General features: G+C 41.1%; 1 protein-coding gene across 1 annotated transcript in view; it reads left to right on the top strand.

The window, feature by feature from the left end:
• LOC126092664 (dynein axonemal heavy chain 2) overlaps positions 1–25,462 on the top strand; it is a 994,477-nt gene that overhangs the window by 35,240 nt on the left and 933,775 nt on the right. Inside the window, exons 2-4 of the mRNA XM_049908386.1 lie at positions 17,279–17,358; positions 17,439–17,781; positions 21,733–21,740. Coding sequence (XP_049764343.1) covers positions 17,279–17,358; positions 17,439–17,781; positions 21,733–21,740 — 431 coding nt within the window. The remainder of the gene's footprint in view (positions 1–17,278; positions 17,359–17,438; positions 17,782–21,732; positions 21,741–25,462) is intronic.

Below are 25,462 nucleotides of genomic sequence, written 5' to 3' on the forward strand. Positions count from 1 at the left end.
AGAACTACAGAATATATGCATCTGTATTATTAGTGACTGTCTTCATCATGATACCATTGCATTCATGTGCTCATAAATGAGTGAGATTTAATAATTGAGAATAAGGGCTGGAGGAATCAAGCAAGTTCTCTGCTTTAGTGACAGTTCTGCTGCCTAGTACAAGAATTTTATCAATTTATGTCTGCATGAAAAGGACTTTGGCATCTCTGCTGAGTGGAATTTATTTGGAACACAGCCATTAAAATATCCTTGTGAAGGTAGTGGAGGAACAACTAAAAGACAGCTCATGCTAGTTTGCAGAGGTCTCAGATAACCAAATATGGATGCCTGTTGATTGTTTCAGTTCTACAATGACAACATTTCAACATTATCTTTTTTTATGAATATAATAGAAGGAAACATTCCACGTGGGAAAAAGTATATCTAAAAACAAAGATGATGTGACTTACCAAACGAAAGTGCTGGCACGTCGATAGACACACAAACAAACACAAACATACACACAAAATTCTAGCTTTCGCAACCAACGGTTGCCTCATCAGGAAAGAGGGAAGGAGAGGGAAAGACGAAAGATTTGGGTTTTAAGGGAGAGGGTAAGGAGTCATTCCAGTCCCGGGAGCGAAAAGACTTACCTTAGGGGGAAAAAAGGACAGGTATACACTCGCACACACACACACACACATACACACATCCAATTGGTGGATATGTGTGTGTGTGCGAGTGTATACCCGTCCTTTTTTCCCCCTAAGGTAAGTCTTTCCGCTCCTGGGATTGGAATGACTCCGTACCCTCTCCCTTAAAACCCAAATCCTTTCGTCTTTCCCTCTCCTTCGCTCTTTCCTGACGAGGCAACCGTTGGTTGCGAAAGCTAGAATTTTGTGTGTATGTTTGTGTTTGTTTGTGTGTCTATCGACGTGCCAGCACTTTCGTTTGGTAAGTCACATCATCTTTGTTTTTATACCTAAAAACAAAGATGATGTGACTTACCAAATGAAAGTGCTGGCAGGTTGACAGACACACAAACGAACACAAACATACACACAAAATTCAAGCTTTCGCAACAAATTGTTGCCTCATCAGGAAAGAGGGAAGGAGAGGGAAAGACGAAAGGATGTGGGTTTTAAGGGAGAGGGTAAGGAGTCATTCCATTCCCGGGAGCGGAAAGACTTACCTTAGGGGGAAAAAAGGACGGGTGTACACTCGCACACACACACATATCCATCCACACATATACAGACACAAGCAGACATATTTAAAGACAAAGAGTTTGGGCAGAGATGTCAGTCGAGGCAGAAGTGCAGAGGCAAAGATGATGTTGAATGACAGGTGAGGTATGAGTGGCGGCAACTTGAAATTAGCGGAGATTGAGGCCTGGTGGATAACAAGAAGAGAGGATATATTGAAGAGCAAGTTCCCATCTCCGGAGTTCGGATAGGTTGGTGTTAGTAGGAAGTATCCAGATAACCCGGACGGTGTAACACTGCACCAAGATGTGCTGGTCGTGCACCAAGGCATGTTTAGCCACAGGGTGATCCTCATTACCAACAAACACTGTCTGCCTGTGTCCATTCATGCGAATGGACAGTTTGTTGCTGGTCATTCCCACATAGAATGCATCACAGTGTAGGCAGGTCAGTTGGTAGATCACGTGGGTGCTTTCACACGTGGCTCTGCCTTTGATTGTGTACACCTTCCGGGTTACAGGACTGGAGTAGGTGGTGGTGGGAGGGTGCATGGGACAGGTTTTACACCGGGGCGGTTACAAGGGTAGGAGCCAGAGGGTAGGGAAGGTGGTTTGGGGATTTCATAGGGATGAACTAAGAGGTTACGAAGGTTAGGTGGACGGCGGAAAGACACTCTTGGTGGAGTGGGGAGGATTTCATGAAGGATGGATCTCATTTCAGGGCAGGATTTGAGGAAGTCGTATCCCTGCTGGAGAGCCACATTCAGAATCTGATCCAGTCCCGGAAAGTATCCTGTCACAAGTGGGGCACTTTTGTGGTTCTTCTGTGGGAGGTTCTGGGTTTGAGAGGATGAGGAAGTGGCTCTGGTTATTTGCTTCTGTACCAGGTCGGGAGGGTAGTTGCGGGATGCGAAAGCTGTTGTCAGGTTGTTGGTGTAATGCTTCAGGGATTCCGGACTGGAGCAGATTCGTTTGCCACGAAGACCTAGGCTGTAGGGAAGGGACCGTTTGATGTGGAATGGGTGGCAGCTGTCGTAATGGAGGTACTGTTGCTTGTTGGTGGGTTTGATGTGGACGGACGTGTGAAGCTGGCCATTGGACAGGTGAAGGTCAACATCGAGGAAAGTGGCATGGGATTTGGAGTAGGACCAGGTGAATCTGATGGAACCAAAGGAGTTGAGGTTGGAGAGGAAATTCTGGAGTTCTTCTTCACTGTGAGTCCATATCATGCAGATGTCATCAATAAATCTGTACCAAACTTTGGGTTGGCAGGCCTGGGTAACCAAGAAGGCTTCCTCTAAGCGACCCATGAATAGGTTGGCGTACGAGGGGGCCATCCTGGTACCCATGGCTGTTCCCTTTAATTGTTGGTATGTCTGGTTTTCAAAAGTGAAGAAGTTGTGGGTCAGGATGAAGCTGGCTAAGGTAATGAGGAAAGAGGTTTTAGGTAGGGTGGCAGGTGATCGGCGTGAAAGGAAGTGCTCCATCACAGCGAGGCCCTGGACGTGCGGGATATTTGTGTATAAGGAAGTGGAATCAATGGTTACAAGGATGGTTTCTGGGGGTAACGGATTGGGTAAGGATTCCAGGCGTTCGAGAAAGTGGTTGGTGTCTTTGATGAAGGATGGGAGACTGCATGTAATGGGTTGAAGGTGTTGATCTACGTAGGCAGAGATACGTTCTGTGGGGGCTTGGTAACCAGCTACAATGGGGCGGCCGCGATGATTGGGTTTGTGAATTTTAGGAAGAAGGTAGAAGGTAGGGGTGCGGGGTGTTGGTGGGGTCAGGAGGTTGATGGAGTCAGGTGAAAGGTTTTGTAGGGGGCCTAAGGTTCTGAGGATTCCTTGAAGCTCTGCCTGGACATCAGGAATGGGATTACCTTGGCAAACTTTGTATGTGGTGTTGTCTGAAAGCTGGCGCAGTCCCTCAGCCACATACTCCCGACAATCAAGTACCACGGTCGTGGAACCCTTGTCCGCTGGAAGAATGACGATGGACCGTTCAGCCTTCAGATCACGGATAGCCTGGGCTTCAGCAGTGGTGATGTTGCGAGTAGGATTAAGGTTTTTTAAGAAGGATTGAGAGGCAAGACTGGAAGTCAGAAATTCCTGGAAGGTTTGGAGAGGGTGATTTTGAGGAAGAGGAGGTGGGTCCCGCTGTGACGGAGGACGGAACTGTTCCAGGCAGGGTTCAATTTGGATAGTGTCTTGGGGAGTTGGATCATTAGGGGTAGGATTAGGATCATTTTTCTTCGTGGCAAAGTGATACTTCCAGCAGAGAGTACGAGTGTAGGACAGTAAATCTTTGACAAGGGCTGTTTGGTTGAATCTGGGAGTGCGGCTGAAGGTGAGGCCTTTGGATAGGACAGAGGTTTCGGATTGGGAGAGAGGTTTGGAGGAAAGGTTAACTACTGAATTAGGGTGTTGTGGTACCAGATTGTGTTGATAGGAATTTTGAGGTTTTGGAGGGAGTGGAGCTGGAAGTGGGAGATTGAGTAGATGGGAGAGACTGGGTTTGTGTGCAATGAGAGGTGGTTGAGGTTTGCTGGAAAGGTTGTGAAGGGTGAGTGAGTTGCCTTTCCGGAGGTGGGAAACCAGGAGATTGGATAGTTTTTTGAGGTGAAGGGTGGCATGCTGTTCTAATTGGCGGTTGGCCTGTAGGAGGATGCTCTGAATAGCCGAAGTGGATGTGGGAGAGGAAAGACTGAGGACTTTAATTAAGGATATTAGTTGACGGGTGTGTTCATTGGCTGAGTTGATGTGTAGGTGAAGGATTAGGTGGGTGAGGGCAATGGATTGTTCAGTTTGGAACTGGTATAGGGACTGATGGAAAGAAGTTCCAGTTCCAAACTGAACAATCCATTGCCCTCACCCACCTAATCCTTCACCTACACATCAACTCAGCCAATGAACACACCCGTCAACTAATATCCTTAATTAAAGTCCTCAGTCTTTCCTCTCCCACATCCACACCAGGTATTCAGAGCATCCTCCTACAGGCCAACTGCCAATTAGAACAGCATGCCACCCTTCACCTCAAAAAACTATCCAATCTCCTGGTTTCCCACCTCCGGAAAGGCAACTCACTCACCCTTCACAACCTTTCCAGCAAACCTCAACCACCTCTCATTGCACACAAACCCAGTCTCTCCCATCTACTCAATCTCCCACTTCCAGCTCCACTCCCTCCAAAACCTCAAAATTCCGATCAACACAATCTGGTACCACAACACCCTAATTCAGTAGTTAACCTTTCCTCCAAACCTCTCTCCCAATCCGAAACCTCTGTCCTATCCAAAGGCCTCACCTTCAGCCGCACTCCCAGATTCAACCAAACAGCCCTCGTCAAAGATTTACTGTCCTACACTCGTACTCTCTGCTGGAAGTATCACTTTGCCACGAAGAAAAATGATCCTAATCTTACCCCTAATGATACAACTCCTCAAGACACTATCCAAATTGAACCCTGCCTGGAACAGTTCCGTCCTCCGTCACAGCGGGACCCACCTCCTCTTCCTCAAAATCACCCTCTCCAAACCTTCCAGGAATTTCTGACTTACAGCCTTGCCTCTCAATCCTTCTTAAAAAACCTTAATCCTACTCGCAACATCACCACTGCTGAAGCCCAGGCTATCCGTGATCTGAAGGCTGAACGGTCCATCGTCATTCTTCCAGCGGACAAGGGTTCCACGACCGTGGTACTTGATTGTCGGGAGTATGTGGCTGAGGGACTGCGCCAGCTTTCAGACAACACCACATACAAAGTTTGCCAAGGTAATCCCATTCCTGATGTCCAGGCAGAGCTTCAAGGAATCCTCAGAACCTTAGGCCCCCTACAAAACCTTTCACCTGACTCCATCAACATCCTGACCCCACCAACACCCCGCACCCCTACCTTCTACCTTCTTCCTAAAATTCACAAACCCAATCATCGCGGCCGCCCCATTGTAGCTGGTTACCAAGCCCCCACAGAACGTATCTCTGCCTACGTAGATCAACACCTTCAACCCATTACATGCAGTCTCCCATCCTTCATCTAAGACACCAACCACTTTCTCGAACGCCTGGAATCCTTACCCAATCCGTTACCCCCAGAAACCATCCTTGTAACCATTGATTCCACTTCCTTATACACAAATATCCCGCACGTCCAGGGCCTCGCTGTGATGGAGCACTTCCTTTCACGCCGATCACCTGCCACCCTACCTAAAACCTCTTTCCTCATTACCTTAGCCAGCTTCATCCTGACCCACAACTTCTTCACTTTTGAAAACCAGACATACCAACAATTAAAGGGAACAGCCATGGGTACCAGGATGGCCCCCTCGTACGCCAACCTATTCATGGGTCACTTAGAGGAAGCCTTCTTGGTTACCCAGGCCTGCCAACCCAAAGTTTGGTACAGATTTATTGATGACATCTGCATGATATGGACTCACAGTGAAGAAGAACTTCAGAATTTCCTCTCCAACCTCAACTCCTTTGGTTCCATCAGATTCACCTGGTCCTACTCCAAATCCCATGCCACTTTCCTCGATGTTGACCTTCACCTGTCCAATGGCCAGCTTCACACGTCCGTCCACATCAAACCCACCAACAAGCAACAGTACCTCCATTACGACAGCTGCCACCCATTCCACATCAAACGGTCCCTTCCCTACAGCCTAGGTCTTCGTGGCAAACGAATCCGCTCCAGTCCGGAATCCCTGAAGCATTACACCAACAACCTGACAACAGCTTTCGCATCCCGCAACTACCCTCCCGACCTGGTACAGAAGCAAATAACCAGAGCCACTTCCTCATCCTCTCAAACCCAGAACCTCCCACAGAAGAACCACAAAAGTGCCCCACTTGTGGCAGGATACTTTCCGGGACTGGATCAGATTCTGAATGTGGCTCTCCAGCAGGGATACGACTTCCTCAAATCCTGCCCTGAAATGAGATCCATCCTTCATGAAATCCTCCCCACTCCACCAAGAGTGTCTTTCCGCCGTCCACCTAACCTTCGTAACCTCTTAGTTCATCCCTATGAAATCCCCAAACCACCTTCCCTACCCTCTGGCTCCTACCCTTGTAACCGCCCCCGGTGTAAAACCTGTCCCATGTAACCTCCCACCACCACCTACTCCAGTCCTGTAACCCGGAAGGTGTACACAATCAAAGGCAGAGCCACGTGTGAAAGCACCCACGTGATCTACCAACTGACCTGCCTACACTGTGATGCATTCTATGTGGGAATGACCAGCAACAAACTGTCCATTCGCATGAATGGACACAGGCAGACAGTGTTTGTTGGTAATGAGGATCACCCTGTGGCTAAACATGCCTTGGTGCACGACCAGCACATCTTGGTGCAGTGTTACACCGTCCGGGTTATCTGGATACTTCCTACTAACACCAACCTATCCGAACTCCGGAGATGGGAACTTGCTCTTCAATATATCCTCTCTTCCCGTTATCCACCAGGCCTCAATCTCCGCTAATTTCAAGTCGCCACCACTCATACCTCACCTGTCATTCAACAACATCTTTGCCTCTGCACTTCTGCTTCGACTGACATCTCTGCCCAAATTCTTTGTCTTTAAATATGTCTGCTTGTGTCTGTATATGTGTGGATGGATATGTGTGTGTGTGCGAGTGTACACCCTTCCTTTTTTCCCCCTAAGGTAAGTCTTTCCGCTCCCGGGAATGGAATGACTCCTTACCCTCTCCCTTAAAACCCACATCCTTTCGTCTTTCCCTCTCCTTCCCTCTTTCCTGATGAGGCAACAATTTGTTGCGAAAGCTTGAATTTTGTGTGTATGTTTGTGTTCGTTTGTGTGTCTGTCGACCTGCCAGCACTTTCATTTGGTAAGTCACATCATATTTGTTTTTAGGTATATTTTTCCTTCGTGGAATGTTTCCTTCTATTATAACCATCTTTGTTTGTAGATATGTTATCTTTTTTTATGTTACACAAAAAGAAGTTTAACGAAATTGATTTGATCAGGAATGCCATACAATTGCTGGGACAAGAGAAAATCGCTAATTTAAGTTCATTTGTTTAAACAGAATTGGAGTAAGCAGAGTTTCCAATGATGCTGCAGCATTCACATTTCATGCATTTGAAGCAAGTGAAGAAATTCTCATTGTTTCAATTATGTTACATCTCGGACAGTATGTTGCTTGTATGTATGACAGTGCTTGTTGGGTGGGAAATATATGTGAAATTTCATTAGAACAATAAGATTTCTGGCCACGTTCATGCATTCCTATGTGCCATGGTCCTACCTGTTCCTTTAACTGGCCATCTACTAAAAATAATTGCTGGATCCCAGAGCAACACATGTTTAAAATCATAAAAGTACCATTCACCAGGAAGGCAATTTGTTTATTCAGAATCTGAATGAAGGCTTTATTGGCAATTTATATGTTTTTTTCTTCGTCCTTCAGCTGCATCCATAAGCCACTCCAAACCTACAATGTCTTAAAAAGTTAAAACAAATTGCAATTCCTTGGTAAATAATGCAGGAAACCAAACATACTGGTAAATAATGCAGGAAACCAAACATACAAAATAAAGCTGACAGAAATGCTTTGGGAACTTAATGTAACAATCAAATTTCAACCAGCCACACTCAAACAACCCTCCCCCCAACACCCCCCCCCCCCTCCCTCCCCCTCATATACACAAGGACATACACATGGCGCATACACAAACATATTGGTTAAAATTTAATTCAAACTTTTAAAACCAATTCAACTAGCAAATGTCTAAATTCTTTGTAAACAAGAGGATTAACAAATGAGAAGGAAAAATATCCTGGAGATCCCCACATTTGCAGTATGATAATTATACGAGGTGGTTGTTGGTAACAGACTTGGTTGAATTTTGACCTAGCAATGATCCTCACAAACTTTCCCCCATTACCTCCATCAGGTGTAGATCTTTGGTCTCCCACAATTTTTTTTCATTTGTTTTTGGCCAGGTATCTAACTGCAGCAATGACATCCATTGGGCTGCATCTCTCTTGTTTGCTATTCGTCATTGCATCCTTAACCAATGGTCAGCCTTTTTATTCCCCACAGTCTCAACATGGCTCTTGATCTAAACAAATGATACTTCCGTACCGGTGTTGTGCATCTCTGATACATCAGCAGCTTTTTGGTATGCTAAATAACAACTCTCTTTGTCCTTTCCAATTGATATTAGTGTTTGCACCATGCAGCGAGGCCATAAGTATCATAATATATGTAGTTGCTGTGACACACCATATCTTAGTGCCCATTCAGTGGCTAAGAGTTTGGCTGTGTAAATTGATACCTCTTTCAGAAGGTGAAATAGCTCCCTTTTTTATTTTTAATATCTACACAAATGCAGCACCTGTTCATTTTTCAAGAAGGCTTTATAAATAGCTATTGGTGTGACTATTGAAGTTTAGATATTTAACACATCTTTTAAAGAGAGTTTGGAACTCACCCAGTCATATGGCTTCAATCATTTTGAATCTATGTTGTGAGTATATATCGACTGTCAACTTTCTAGGTGAAATGGTAAATCTGTTCGTCTGTAGCCTGTGTCAGGAGTGATGTATTGTTTTGCTTGATTTACTATTAATGGCCTCCAAGGAAGAATCAGTAGCATAAACACACAGATCATTGCCATATTTGAGTATGCAATTTCTGTGTTGACAAGGCACATTGGAGGTCACTGGTATAAAATTAAACAGCAAGGGGGAGAGATCTGATCCTTGTGCCAGCCATGTGCTGGTTGCCCTTGGTCCGATAGTGGTCTTATCCAAGAACATTATTAACCTTCTTTCCTGAAACAGGGCCAGAAGGGCTGCTGACAAAGCTTTGAAATATCTGCAAGTTTCTGAGAAAGAAAAGGTAGAAGTCTTTGTTGTATACTTGACTTAGATCTTTAAAAAATTCCATTAAATATTTATTCATGGACTAACACAACTGGATGTCCACTGTCAGATGCAATAACGTATCTGACTACGAGTGGCATGTCAGTGGTAGGTGTGGGCATTCTGTACAGTGTTGATAGCGACCAGAGAGGACTCAGGGTGATATACTGATCCCTCTGACCAACCAGTTTGAGGTGCTGTCTTTCACAGAAATTGGAACTGAGCAAACGGGACTTACTTCACCTATTGGGAAACCTGCTTTGCGCTGTTTCAAGAGAAGGCAAAAGGTCAGGAGTCTATTAATCATCATCAGTTGAAATGTATGGGGAATAATGCTACCTCTTAAGGAAATGACAGCAAGGCACAGGAAGGAACACCAGGTGCACTCAGCTGTATGCCTGGGGGCCTCATTCAGCATGTTGAAGAGGCTATTCTGCCAGCTGTTTAGGGAATGGGGTGCACAAACTGCAGATTGTGGGGGACTTTGGAACAAACAATGCCTGTTGTCTAGGTCCTGCGGTCATACTTGGATCATTCCAACCACCGGCAGAGAAGGTTGAGAAGACCAACCTTATGCAAAGGGTGTCAATGAGGCTCACAATTTACAACATTGTACCCAGAACTTATCATGGTCCCCTAGTTCTGAGTTGAGGGGAACAACTGAACCAGAGACCAGGCATCACTATCCACAGTGGTGTGACTGAAGAGACATATGTTGTGATGATAGGGGCAGCAGCCAAAGGCACAAGAGGTTCGTGATCCACACAGACTGGCATATGTGGACCAAAGCAAGGGGGGCGAGAGCACCCCTGCTGTTCATGGACCCTGGGACAACCGATGGACAGGACCACTGATCGGGGTGGCACCCATCTGAATGTTAGAGCCTACAATGATGGGTACCGGCTCAGCCAGATGACAGTGGAACAGAAGTAGAGTTCCATAACAGATCCTATATAACAGTAACTATTTACCGAGCACCTGCAGGAAATTATAATCTATTCTTAAATCATCTAGAAGCTCTTTTGGGTTATTTAACAGGAAGAAACAAAGAAATTTTGATTGCTGGTGACTTTAATACAGATTTTCTAATGCAATCTTCCAGTAAACATCCACTGCAGTTAGTAATGTTGTCTTTCAATCTAACTCACACTGTAAACTTTCCAACTAGGATCACTAAATCCTCAAGGACAGCCATTGATAACATTTTTATAGACAAATCAAAGGAACAAAATCATATCATAAAACCTGTTATAAATGGACTATCAGATCATGACATGCAGCTCCTTGTTTTAGATGTAAATTCTAAGCAGATTATCAAGACTGCTAAATCTGAGTACAGAAGAGCAGTTAATCAACCAAAAATTGAGTGTTTTAGAAAACTGCTCAAAGATATGAACTGGAAAGATGTTTATAGTGCTCATGACATGAATGAAAAATATAACACATTCGTGAACAATGTCAGTATCATGTTTGAAAACTGTTTTCCTCTAAAAGTTACTCAAATTAAACAGAAGTCTATAATAAAACCATGGATTACACAAGGAATAAAGATTTCCTGTAAGACAAAAAGGAAAATGTATCTGTCGACCAAGAATAGCTCCAATGCTGATGATTTAGCTAAATACAAGGAATACTGTAAAGTATTAAAAAAAATAATTCAGACGTCTAAACAAATGCACTACGAGAAGAAGATAGCAATGTCAGGGAACAAAATAAAAACAATATGGGATATAGTGAAAGAGCAGACTGGTAGAACCAGAAAGGAACAGGAGCAAATAGCACTAAGGGTAGATGACACATTAGTAACTGATGGGCATAGTGTGGCAAATCTATTTAACAAGTACTTTATATCCGTTACTGATAGAATGGGACTTTCAGGATCAGTAAATAATGCCCTTGAATATCTGAAACTAGCCTTCACAAATAGCTTCAAGTACATGAATATATCACTCACTTCACCAAAAGAAATAACTTCCATTATAAAATCTTTAAAAACAAAGCATTCTAGTGGGTACGATGAAATATCAACAAAGTTAATTAAGGCATATTCTTGTGAGTTTAGTACAATTCTAAGTTACTTGTGTAACCAGTCAGTTATAACTGGGACATTTCCTGACTGGCTAAAATATGCAGACGTTAAGCCTCTATTCAAGAAAGGGGATAAAGAGATACCATCAAACTACAGACCGATTTCACTTTTGCCAGCATTCTCAAAAATTTTAGAAAAAGTAATGTACAAGCAGCTGCTCAACCATCTGACCACAAATAACATATTATCAAGAACAGTTTGGATTTCTGAAGGGTTCTGATATCGAGAAGGCTATTTACACCTACAGTGAAAATGTACTTAATTCATTAAATAACAAATTACAAGCAGCAGGTATCTTCTGTGATTTGTCAAAGGCATTTGATTGTGTGAACCACAACATCCTTTTAAGTAAATTAGAATTCTATGGTGTCACGGGCAGTGCTGCAAAATGGTTCAAGTCGTACCTCACTAACAGGAAACAAAGGGTGTCAGTGCAAGGGACTAGTGAATTAAGTCATCAGTCATCATCAGAATGGGAAGAAATTACATGTGGTGTCCCACAAGGATCCATCTTAGGGCCATTGCTTTTTCTTGTGTACATTAATGATCTCTCATGAGTTATACTGCCAGAAACAGAGTTCGTTTTGTTTGCAGATGACACAAGTATTGCAATAAATAGTATGTCGAGTGTAGTTCTAGAAAGATCTGCTAATGGTATTTTCATGGATATTAATAAATGGTTTAAAGCCAACTCACTGACATTAAACTTCGAGAAGACTCACTATATGCAATTCAGAACCTGTAAGAGGTTCTGACAAAACTCTACCATATGGTGAGCAAGATGTATGAGACAGGTGAAATACCCTCAGACTTCAAGAAGAATATAATAATTCCAATCCCAAAGAAAGCAGGTGTTGACAGATGTGAAAATTACCGAACTATCAGTTTAATAAGTCACAGCTGCAAAATACTAACGCGAATTCTTTACAGACGAATGGAAAAACTGGTAGAAGCGGACCTCGGGGAAGATCAGTTTGGATTCCGTAGAAATGTTGGAACACGTGAGGCAATACTAACCTTATGACTTATCTTACAAGAAAGATTAAGAAAAGGCAAACCTACGTTTCTAGCATTTGTAGACTTAGAGAAAGCTTTTGACAATGTTGACTGGAATACTCTCTTCCACATTCTAAAGGTGGCAAGGGTAAAATACAGGGACCGAAAGGCTATTTACAATTTGTACAGGAACCAGATGGCAGTTATAAGAGTCGAGGGGCATGAAAGGGAAGCAGTGGTTGGGAAAGGAGTGAGACAGGGTTGTAGCCTATCCCCGATGTTATTCAATCTGTATATTGAGCAAGCAGTAAAGGAAACAAAAGAAAAATTTGGAGTAGGTATTAAAATTCATGGAGAAGAAGTAAAAACTTTGAGGTTCGCCGATGACATTGTAATTCTGTCAGAGACAGCAAAGGACTTGGAAGAACAGTTGAATGGAATGGACAGTGTCTTGAAAGGAGGATATAAGATGAACATCAACAAAAGTAAAACAAGGATAATGGAATGTAGTCGAATTAAGTCGGGTGACGCTGAGGGAATTAGATTAGGAAATGAGACACTTAAAGTAGTAAAGGAGTTTTGCTATTTAGGGAGTAAAATAACTGATGATGGTCGAAGTAGAGAGGATATAAAATGTAGACTGGCAATGGCAAGGAAATCGTTTCTGAAGAAGAGAAATTTGTTAACATCGAGTATAGATTTAAGTGTCAGGAAGTCGTTTCTGAAAGTATTTGTATGGAGTGTAGCCATGTATGGAAGTGAAACATGGACGATAACTAGTATGGACAAGAAGAGAATAGAAGCTTTCGAAATGTGGTGCTACAGAAGAATGCTGAAGATAAGGTGCGTAGATCACGTAACTAATGAGGAGGTATTGAATAGGATTGGGGAGAAGAGAAGTTTGTGGCACAACTTGACTAGAAGAAGGGATTGGTTGGTAGGACATGTTTTGAGGCATCAAGGGATCTCAAATTTAGCATTGGAGGGCAGCGTGGAGGGTAAAAATCGTAGAGGGAGACCAAGAGATGAATACACTAAGCAAATTCAGAAGGATGTAGATTGCAGTAGGTACTGGAAGATGAAGAAGCTTGCACAGGATAGAGTAGCATGGAGAGCTGCATCAAACCAGTCTCAGGACTGAAGACCACAACAACAACAACAACAACAACAACAACAAGAGGTTTCCACCCAGCATATGCATAAAGTACGAAGAAGAGTAGATAGAAGAGGTTGACAGTCTTAAATTCCTGAGATTACAACTTGATAATAAATTCAGTTGGAAAGAGCACACCACAGAACTGCAGAAAAGCCTTAACAAATCTGTATTTGCAATTCGAGTGTTAGCAGACACAGGCGACATAAAAATGAAAAAGCTTGCATACTTTGCCTACTTTCATTCCATAATGTCATATGGTATAATATTTTGGGGTAACTCTTCAAGTCAAACAAAAGTTTTCAGAGTCCAAAAGTGTGTAATACGTATTATTTGCGGAGTAAATTCACGGACGTCCTGTAGAAACCTCTTCAAAGAACTGGGTATGCTAACTACTGCCTCTCAGTATATTTACTCATTAATGAAATTTGTCCTAAATAATATATCTCTTTTTCCAACAAACAGCTCAGTTCATACATACAATACTAGGAACAAAAATGATCTGCACAAGGACTTAAAATCACTTAGTTTAGTTCAAAAAGGGGTCCACTACTCAGGAACACTCATCTTCAATAATTTGCCAGTAAACATAAAACATTTAGTTACAAATAAAGATCAGTTCAAAAGGAGCCTGAAAGACTTACTAGTGGCCAACTCCTTCTACTCCATTGACGAATTTTTTAATAGAAATAAATGATGTATTGTATATATTCATACTATTAGTATTGTTATTTCAGCTTTAAAAAAAAAAAATGATATGTTCCACATCCATCGATGCTAATGGTGGCATCTGCTCAAGGCAGTGGGAAATGTCAGAACCAGTCGCAGGAAACAAACCCACTGTCAGTGCTAATTAAAGCCAGCTGCTGGGGTAGGCAGGCACGAGCAGGCCTGCTTGACCCTCAAATTCACCAGGCCTGATGAAGGACGAGGCAGCAGGACCATGGCCTGATGTGGGGTCCTTCTGCCCATCCTGGGATGCAACTGGTTCCATTGTCATGCCATGAGTGGATCACTAAGGGTGTAGTCCATTCGCTTGAGAAAACTGGTGTAATAAATCCCAGTGATGTTAAATGATCCAACTCAGTTTTGACCTGGTCTTGTATAGCTAATGGCACTGGCCATGACTGAAAGAAGTGAAGGCAGGCGGAAGGTTTGAGAGTGATCTGTGCTGTGAAATTGTTTACATAACAAAACCTTGGGGCAAACAGAACAAAGTGAATCCAGTTCATAAGAAAGCACTTGTTCTGACTGCAAATGCACTGCATCCACAATAGAAAAACCAAAAGTAGCAAAGGTACCTAGCCCTAAAAAATTCCCGATACTCACATCATTAATCACCAAGTACATAATGGAATGGACAACTGACTTGTAAACGTGTCAGCAGTGAATTGGCTCAGGATAGAAATCTGCTGTTTGTTGTACCTTACAAACCGGTACTCGAAGATTGCCAGTATTAGGGACCTTAGCTTGGCCTATGTCTGTGAGTTGATTAGGAACATGGCAGCCCATCTGTCAACTTGTAGGATTAATGATTTATCCATCACCTGAACTTCAATGAAATGTTTGTTCTGGTCTGCAGAAAATTTGTTGTGGCCTGCAGCAAACAGCAGATACAGTGACAAAATATTGTGAAAATCAATGTTCTTGCAGTTGGGGGTGGGTGTAAGGGGGAGGGCACGAGATCAACATACTGCTGTGTGACCGTTTTTTACATTTATAGCAAGGGACCCATTGCTTGGGGCAGGCTGCCCGCTCTTGCTGTACAAAGCGAGGGGCAAGAAAGAAATAGTATTTGCTGTTCCTACTGCCAACAATGTTTTTGTCTGTGTCGACCTGGTTGGCTTACTTGGACTGTGGCTACCTCCTCTTCCCCCAGCATGCTAGGCTCTGTGCATAGGAGCTGCACATGTCAGCAATGGCAACATCACTCCAAGCCTCTCATTGGTTGCCTGTGACACAGGATACCTTGAGTGACTCTGCAGTATTTAAAACCTCTTCTAACATAGGTTCCGTAGACTGAAGGGTACATTAATGCACCTCCTGATCTGGGGCTGAATGAAAGATTTCATCTCTGACTATGATGTCTGCATAAGACCCCTGAGACTTAGCTGTGACTAAGCGACACTTATGACTGAAGCTGTTGAGCATGGCTGCTCATGCTCGATATGATTGCTGCGACTGTTTGCGACATTGGTAGAAGTCAACATATGCAGCAACCACATGTGTATGCTTGCAGCAATAGGAGGACAGCAAACTACACATATCATCAAAAGAAAGTGCTGCTGATCTTAACAGAGGAGTCAACTGGCACAGTAAGTGAGAGGATATCCACAATAAGAAAAGAGCTCTGGACAACTCCATGTTGACCACCTGGAACACCACAAAGTGTTGGTGAAACTGCTTCTTGTAAGCATCCCAGTCTTCTGCGGATTCATCATAGGGAGGGAACAGCAGAAGATGAACAACTGGTGCCTGAGAATGGGTCAGCATAGCTGAAAACCCTTCCAACATGCCCATATGCACCTGTGGTAGTTGCAGAATTGATTGGAGTAAAGCCTTCCTATAGGAGCTAAATGGCAGTGAAATCACAGGACAGAAACACATGAAAGTTCTGCCCTCAGTGTCATGGCAGAGAAACCATAGAACAGAAATACACGAACAACATCATCACTTGTGTTCTAACTAGGAACACAAGGAAACACATGGCCATAAAAGAGATAAAATTTATTGGGTCACAGAGTAACATTAATAAGAATATAGTAAAAGTAGTTTACATGTCTCAAACAACTATGGGCCTGGAGGCCTGTACATGCCATTATAAAGACACTACCCATGTTAGGTGTCGATGGTGTAGTGCTGTGCATATATGACAGACCAGTGGTGGTGGTCAGTGACTGTGCTGCTCCTGGTGGCTGCGCCATTTGAGTATCGGTGTGCACTACGCTTGCTGTAGTTGCGTAATTTACATCTGCTGTGGGCAGTAGGTTAGTAATTGGTGGGTTATTATAAATCCCTGCCTGACTGAAATTGGGAGTGGGGCAAAAGATAAGACCTTTGGCAAGGACTGATACTTCTGTGGGACTGACACTTTTGGAGATAGGTTCATGAGTGCGTTGAGGGTCTATTTAAGCTCTGGGTTTTGTATGGTGGTTGGAGGGAGATGTTTACCAATGTTATTATGTTTCAAGTGAACTGGATGTTGTTGTACAGCTTTTGAAATAATATTCTTGCTGCCATTAACTGTATTTACTCCACAACAGTTGGCACTTGTAAAGTCCATTACTGCTTTTGGCATAGCTATTTCTGGCATGGTTGATTGTTAACAAACAGGACTCATTACTTATACAGAAAATAATACACGGCTAACAAAACAACTTCAAAATCTTGTCGGGTGCAATCCCCAACAATCAGTCTTTCCCTCTCAACCCATCTGGTAAGTCTCCTCTTTTCCGAACTCTTCCCATTTCCTAAACCTCGTCTGTCCTTTCCTTCATCTCTCTTTGTTCTCTTCAGTCCTTCTACCAGTAGAAGGAGCTGCTGGGTCCAAAAGCTTGCACACGTCTTTAACCTTTATATGTGTTTTCTCTTGCCACAGCTTTGTGAGCAAATTTTTTATCTGTCCATTAAATTATAAAACAACTTCACAGACATTCTGTTGATGTATCACCTATCCATGTATGTCATGGATTATTATGCTTTATAAATAAATCACTTTGTCATAATTCTGTTACGCACATGTTCCATGATCAAACTCCACCAAAATAATTTTCTCTTCTTACGTTAATTTATCAGAATGTACCCTAGCCCTTGGTACCTATTCTGTGGCTATGGTTATGTGCTTTCCTTCTTTCTGTTCCTCGCGTTTATTCTGATGAATGGATTTTAAAAATTCAAAAAACATTAGATTTTTGTTGAATTTTTTCATGGTTTGTTTATTAAAGATGTTTTTTTTTTTTGTTGTAGGCAAGAAACAGGAAATAAAAGAACAGGAAGTACTTGTTGATGAGGGACCAAAATACACAAAAGAACAACTTCAGTCTCTTGTAAGTGTGTGAATTGAGATGGATCAACAATTGTTTTGTGCTTTTTCCATGACCAGTGTTATATATGTTATTTGTTGCAGGTCGAGAAAGTTAAAGCATTTACTGTGTTATATGGTCTTTCTGCATCAAACTGGTCAGAGGAGGTGTACAGTGTAATAGAAAAATTTTTCACAGAGAAATCTGAAGATGTGCTCAGCATCTATTTTCATGGAACAACTCTCTGTGCCAGCTTAGGATATCCAAACTTTCGTGTTCGTGATCTTACTTATTTTGTGAAAGATACAGCGAGTGAGATTTCACCAGAAAACTTTTTTGAAAGTGTCACATTTGGTACCATAAATAATGGAATTGAACTGTCAATGTTGAATATAGTTGGCAAAATATATGCTCCCCCATTCTTTACTGCAACCGCATGGCCAGATAGTATCCTTTGACTAGTTTTTTGTTTACTGTGTTTGTAACTGTTGGTTATATTTTGTTCCAGTCATAGAGTGACAGTTTTGTATTTGATACTGAATATTAAAACAAAAGACAGGGAGTAGTCGTTAAAGCATTTGTATTGAAGAGAACAGGTAAATGTAATAATTGCAGTGACACTAATCTCTGACTTTTCTTCCTCTCCAGGTAGGTGCAAACCACTTTTTGTATGGTTATCCCAGAAACTGAAACCCAAGTATGTAATGCATTGCTGGTTGGCTTTTGTCTCAGGAACTTCATCTCACATTTGTTTAAAGACTTCTGTGACTTTTAGCCAGCACAAGTGACAGGGCCATTGTGAAAGGGTCACCTTCCATTGCTGGTGGCAGACACACCAACAATGAAGGGTGAACTTTTGACACTGTCAGTCACTTGTGCTGGCAAAACATCAGAAAAAGAGTTAAATGAACATCAGGCAAAGATCCTGAGAAATAAGCCAACAGGCAATACATCAACAAATGGCCACAAAATCATGAACAGTTTTGTCCCAAGTATAATAATTGTTGACTACAAGTATTTATTTTTTGTACTTTGTGCCCTCAGCCCCTGCTTCCTCTCTCTCTCTGTCTCCCATTTTTTAATTTAAATTTTGCACAAAGAGTGTTATACTGTGTGAGTTACAAACACATGGTCAGTCAAATTCTCTGTTCAGTTTCCTCACACGGAAAATGGTGTTCTGAACACAAAGATACAACATTAGTAGCTGTGGCATTCTCAATGTGAGTATTGTCAGTAGGTTTACAAATAAGACACATTTTTCTCTGAAGATACAGCTTCATTGGCCATTTGCATTATTGGATGTAGTCTCAATTTTCAGTAAATTTTAAGTAATGTAACTCATTTTACAGACATTATCTGTTCATAAATTTATGTATGGAGTTGAAGGAGTTGTTATTAACATGATATCAGTAAACTGTAGGAACATCCATGATAAGATCACAGAATCAGAATCATATGTTAAAGGTAATGATTCCCAGATAATATTAAGAACAGAAAGTTTGTTGAAACCAAAACTGAAGAGTAACAAAATTCTTAATTCAGATTTGAATATTTATTGTAAGAATAGGTTAGACCTCAAAGGTGGTGGCATATTTATTGCAGCAAAGTATTCAATAGTATCTGCTCAGGTTATCACTCATTCTGAATGTGAAAAGTGTAAAGTTATCCATGGAGTACTAAAAGAAATCCTGTAAATTTTTGTCACACGATAAATCACGTAAATCTAAAGGCTGTAAATTCAACTAAATACTTAGAGATTGCAATTATGAATGATTTAAATTGGAATTTTCACATATATAATGAGGTGGGTAAAGCAAACCAAAGACTGCAATGTATTGGCAGAACACTTAGGAAGCGCAACAGTTCTACTGAATAGATTGTTTACACCAGGCTTGTTCACCCTCTTCTGGAATATGGGTGAGCAATGTGGGATTTGCATCAGAAGGGACTGATGGCGGACATTGAAAAAGTCCAAAGAAGGCCATCTCATTCTGTATTATCACAGAATAGGGGCAAGCATGCCACAGACATGATATGTGAATTGGGATGGTCATCATTAAAACCAGGCGTTTTTTGTTGTGGCAGGATCTTGTCATGAAATTTCAGTCACCAACATTCTCCTCAGATTGCGAAATATTCTATTGGTGCCTGCCTACATAGGGAGAGTAGTGTTAGAGCACTTCAGAAAGAATTTTCTGTATGAGTTTCCTGATCATGCTATTGTAATAGAGTTGAGTTCAACTTGCCAGGCATGGAGTGGGAGAGTCATGTGATCACAATTGGCACCAGAGGCAGGAACTCATGCGACATCATTCTGAACGTCATGTCTGAAAATTACTTTGGGCAGATAGAGAACCAACTTGTGAAGATCACATCTTAGACCTCCCAGCAACAAAAAAAAATGATCTTTTTGAATCAGTTAATGGAGGGTATCAGTGATCATAAGGCTGTGGTAGCATCTATGACTACAAGTATTACAAAGATTGTTAAGAAAGATAGGAAAATATTTTTTCCCAGTAAGAGTGCCAGAATACAAATTGCTGAGTATTTGAGCAGTCAGTATCAAATATTCAGTGTTGAGGGTGAAGATGTTGAGCGCAAATGGAAAAAATTCAAAAGCACTGTTTAATATTCCGTAGTCAATTAGGTCTTAAAGGATGGGAAAGACCAACTGCGGATTAATAATCATGTTAGAAAACTGCTGTGTAATCAAAGAGAGCTGCAGCACAGATTCAAGAGAAGTCAAAACCTAGCTGGCAAATAAAACCTGAAGAAAGCAAAAATAAGCATAGAGAGGGCAATGATAGAGGTGTTCAATGACTTTGAAAGCAAAATTTGCCCGGTGATCTGACTAAAAACGGTTTAAGAGGTTTTGGTCTTACTGTCTTCAGTCCGAGGACTGGTTTGATGCAGCTCTCCTTGCTACACTATCCTGTTCAAGCTTCTTCATTTCTGTATAAATGGTACAACCTACTTCCTTTTGGACTTGCTTATATTTTCATCTCTTGGGTCTTCCTCTACAATTTTTACTCCCCACATTTCCTTCCAGTACTTAACGGGTGTGACTTTGATGTCTCAGAATATGTCCTGTCACTGATCCCATATTTTGGTTTAGGTATGCCAATAATTTCTTTTCTTCCCAATTCTGTTCAGTACCTCCTCAGTGGTTACTTGACCTGCCCGTCTAATTTTCATCATTCTTCTAATTTTCATCATTCTTCTGTAACACCACATTTCAAAAGCTAAACTGTTTATCATTCACAGTTTCACTTCCATTCTTGGGTATACTCCAGACATATACCTTTAGACAAGACTCCGAATACTCAATTCTAACAAATATCTCTTCTTCAAAAGCAGTTTTCTTGACACTGCCAGTCCCTGTTTTGTATCCTCTCTGCTACGGCCACTATCAGTTATTTTATTGCCCAAATAGCAAAACTAATCCACTACCTTTAGTGACTCTTTCCTAATTCGCTCAGCAATGCCTACATTCTATTACCATTGTTTTGCTTTTTTTGATGGTCATCTCATACTCTCATTTCAAGACACTGTCTATTCTATTCAGCTGATCTTTCAAGTTCTTTGCTGTCACTGACACAATTGTAATGTCACTGGAAAATCTCAAAGTTTTTGTTTCATCTCTCTGAACTCTTAATTCCGTCTCCAAATTTCGGGGATCACACTGGCACTGAAATGGAAAATGATGGAGAGATACCTGAAATACCGAATTCAGTCTTTCAAAGTCGTTTCACTGTGCAAGATAATTTTGGTCCCTGCTTACAGTCATTGTACAGACATTGACATGGTAGATATTGAGATAAATGATCATGGACTAGAAAAGCTACTACCATTGCTTAATAGTAGGAAGGCGTGAAGTGAGATACCTTTAAGATTCTACAGAGATTATGCAAAAGAGCTTACACCTCTTCTAGAAGCAGTTTACCATAGTCGCTGGAACAACAAACAATACCCACTGACTGGAGAAAAGCACAGGTCATTCCCATTTTCAAGAAGGGTTATAGGATAGATTCACAGAATTACAGGCCTCTGTGACTGAGGTCAATCTGTTGTAGAATTTTAGGACATGTTTTATATCGCATATTAAGATTTTTTGGAGAACAAAAATCAGCTCTATAAAGATATACATGGATCCTGCAAACAGAGATCTTACGAAACTCAGGCCACTCTCTTTCTCATGAGAACCACTGTGCTGTAGACATTGGTGCACAGGTTGATGCTGTTTTCATAGTCTTCAGGAAGCATTTGACACTGTCTCGCAGTGCTGTTTAGTGAAAAAAATATGAGCTTATCAAGTAATGGACCAGATTTGCAACTGGATTTAAAACATCCTTGCAGAAAGAGCTCACTACGCCACTCTTAACAAAACTAAATCAGCAGATGTAAAGGTAATTTCAGGAGTACCCCAAGGAAGTGTGCTATGACAGTTAATGTTTACAATATATAAAAATTATTTTCATAGTTTATTAACTGACTGTCAATCCCTTGACATTAGCTGTATCAGGTATAGATTCACTACCCAACAGTGACAATATGAAAATTTGTGCTGGACCCAGACTTGAATCCGGGTTTCCTGTTTGTCGTGAGTGGTCACCTTAACTACTTCAGCTAACCTTGTATGCTCCCCAGACCATGCCAAACTTTCATATGTCACACTGTTCACATCCTTATACCATAGCCCACTTAAATTCATCACCTAATGCTTGCAGAATTGCTGGGATTCCCACAACAGAGAGAATGAGTCAATGAGGAATTGTGACCAATGTTTGTTACCAACATGTGCAACACAACTACATGCATGTCTATAAGAAAAGACGTTGTTAACAATCCATAGCTGTACAAAATAATAAGAAAATTATTCACTGATTATGAGTTCCTTGACATCAGCTGTATTAGGAATAGAGCTACTTTGCGATCCGGCACAAATTTTCGTATGTCACTATCGGGTAGTTGATGTATACCTATTACAGCTGATGTCAAGGAATTGACAGTGAATGAATAAATTTAAAAATATTTCGTACAGCTGTGCATCATCACATTGTTTGTTCATCCAGACATGCATCTAAATATGTAAATGATCTAGTAGAAAATTTTGGATGCTCCATAAGGCTGTTTGCAGATGATGCGGTTGTGTGGAAGAAATAACAATGCTAGAAGACTGCAAAGGACTGATGAGTGATGAAGGGACTGGAAGTTGATCCTGAATATAACATATTGCACTTACAAAGGAGAAGAGATCCACTACTGTACAACTACACCATTGATGACAAATTTCTGGAAGCAGTGTCTGCTCTAAAATATCTAGAAGTAACCATGTGGAGCAGCTTGGTGGTAAGTAGAGAGACCACATAAAAAAAATAGTAGGAAAAGCAGGTGCCAGACTGAGATTCATAGGAAGATTCTTAAGGAAATGTAACTCATCCAAGAAGAAAGTGGCTTACAAAACACTGGTCTGACTGATTCTCTGGTACTGATCATCACTCTGGAACACTTATCAGGAGGACTAATAGCAGAGAGAGAGAGAGAGAGAGAGAGAGAGAGAGAGAGAGAGAGTGAGTGAGTTATGATCCAAAGAAGAGCAGCGTGTTTCGTTTCGTCACAGGATCTTTTAGTTGGCCATTTCATCACAGCATTGTTTAATCAGCGAGAGAGGGTTACGGAGCTGTTCAACAAACTCTAATGACAGACACTACAAGAGAGGCCTTATGCATCATGGATTGGTTTAATACTGAAATTCTGAGAGAGTATGTTTTGGTAAGAAATTTTTTGTGGTTATAAAAAAAGAAAAAGAAAAACAAGGAAATTATGTAGCCCAAGGTAGCGTCTTTCTTCAGCACATGTATGGAATTCCATTTCAACAGAATAATGCATATTCACATGGTGATAGGAATGTTTAAGATTTTTCCACAAAAAAGCTACTGCTTCTTTCATGGCCTACCTATTCACAAGATATGTTGCCCCTTGAATTAGTCTATATCACTGGCTAGAGACTTGGTGAATATTTCCAGTACTCAGTCAACTTATGTTTAAACTGAAATAAAAGTTATCTGTTTTGACAGAACTATGTTCAAAGGCTGCTTGACTGGGTTCTTTTATATGAAGAGACTCTTGCTGCAATGTACTCTGTCTATAAAGTACACTAATGAGCCAAAAATTATGACCACTGCCCACCTTGAGATTGAATACAACGTGATGGTGTTTGACCACGTAGTGTAATGAAGAAAGTATGTAAGCAGAGCAGAGATGAATAGGAAATCATTCTAGTCATGATGTATGCTACAAATGGGGAAAGCCTCTGACATAAGTGACTTTGACAAAGGGCAAATAGTTACGGCCCAACTCCTCAGACTGAGGGGAAAATAGCAAGATGGTTGGCTGTCTGTACGCTTCTGTCGTGAGCGTCTGTGGAAAATGGTTGGAGGATGGTGAAAACATGAGTAGGTGACAAGGCACTGTGGACAACCATGCCTCATCAAGAAAGGCTTGCCAGCTCTGTAAAGTTGGGTAGGCTGTGATCTGTGACTGATATGATGACAAAGTACAATGCTGGTGCAGGCACAACTATTTTAGAGTGCACATTGTTGAACATGGGGCTCCATTGCAGGTTATAAATAAATAAATAAATGGTTTATTTGTCCATAATAACTTAACAGTCATGGACATAATCAGTTTACAAACAAGAACATTAAAAAAGTTTAGAAGTAAAGATAAATTATACACAATAACATTAAAAGTCCTTGAGGGAGTACAAACATTTATCAATAAACAGTTGCTTTAATTTTGTCTTAAATGTTTCTTTTTAAGAATTTTATATTATTTGGCAATCTGTTATAAAAATGTATTCCAGCAGAAAATGGACTATGATCCGTTGCTCTTTAAATTTTATGTGCTAATCCTCTCTTTTTCTTGTTTTATAGTTACGGATTTCACTGTTGGTTACACTATGCTCCATATTTTCTTTTACAAACAGTGTAGTTCTGAGAACATACGACGAACACACTGTTAGTATCTTATACTTAATGAAATATTCTCTACAGGACTGGCGCTTACTACTATTAGCTATTATCCTAATTCTGACACAGACCAAGGTTTTGTTGAATCCATATCATTCAAAATCACTGCTGTATTGTGTTCTATAGATGAACCAGCATGCTATTATTGTTTTGGCTAATCAATGTAAATGTTGGTTATGTTTATTTCCTCTGTAGAATTTACCATTTATATGCTTCACTTCAGGTCATATATGGAACAAGCTTCTTTAATTTCTGACACTCTCTGTATGATGTTCCTATTTTTACAGAAATAATGGTTATTGAACAAACTAATTATTCCCTAATTAATGTCTGTGCCCATGCCACAGTTTGCTACAATTTTCTGCCAGTTTTACTGACGATACTGGACACACAGTTATTCATTTAATAACAAAACAGTCATCTTAATGGACACTTAGATCATACAGGTATCACATTGTAAAAAGGTTTAGAGGAAAAGTACATACCTAATCTCTGTGTTGAAACTGGCGAGCAGACTCTTCCTATTCAGCTACAACACACACATAAAACCAGATTCTTTTTTGCACACCACCACTGTATATCTTTTAATAGGGTGAGTATACTGCCACATCACACAAGCTATAAAAACTTAAGGGATCGTAATGAAGTACCACTGAAAACAGTGGTGACATCTGTACCAAGAAAATGATATGAACATTCATAAATGGTCCCTCACCTTCAAGGTGTGCTATATACTGATGGGTTAATAGCTGTTGAGAAAAAAAAGTTGTTAGAATGCAACCTCTGGGACTTTGCTACACCCTAGTAGTATAATTCTTACTCAAGCATACTGGCCCTCTGTTTGGGTGTACATTTATTTTGCTAGTGGCTCATGAAACTTCTACAGATCATACCCACGCAAGCAAAATACCTCCAGTGGTGTGGATATCAGATATGGCGTACACCCAGTACAACAAATGAGCTATGATGGCTCTCCCAACTAAATGTCATATACACACATCAAAAAAAGTTTTGCATCATCCCAGCTCCCAGAACTCCTGAAGATAGATGTTGACTGTGGACACAGTCCCTTTGACTGTTCAGAGATGTCACCAAAC

Source organism: Schistocerca cancellata, chromosome 7 (genome assembly GCF_023864275.1).
Source record: "Schistocerca cancellata isolate TAMUIC-IGC-003103 chromosome 7, iqSchCanc2.1, whole genome shotgun sequence".
Lineage (NCBI taxonomy): Eukaryota > Metazoa > Arthropoda > Insecta > Orthoptera > Acrididae > Schistocerca > Schistocerca cancellata.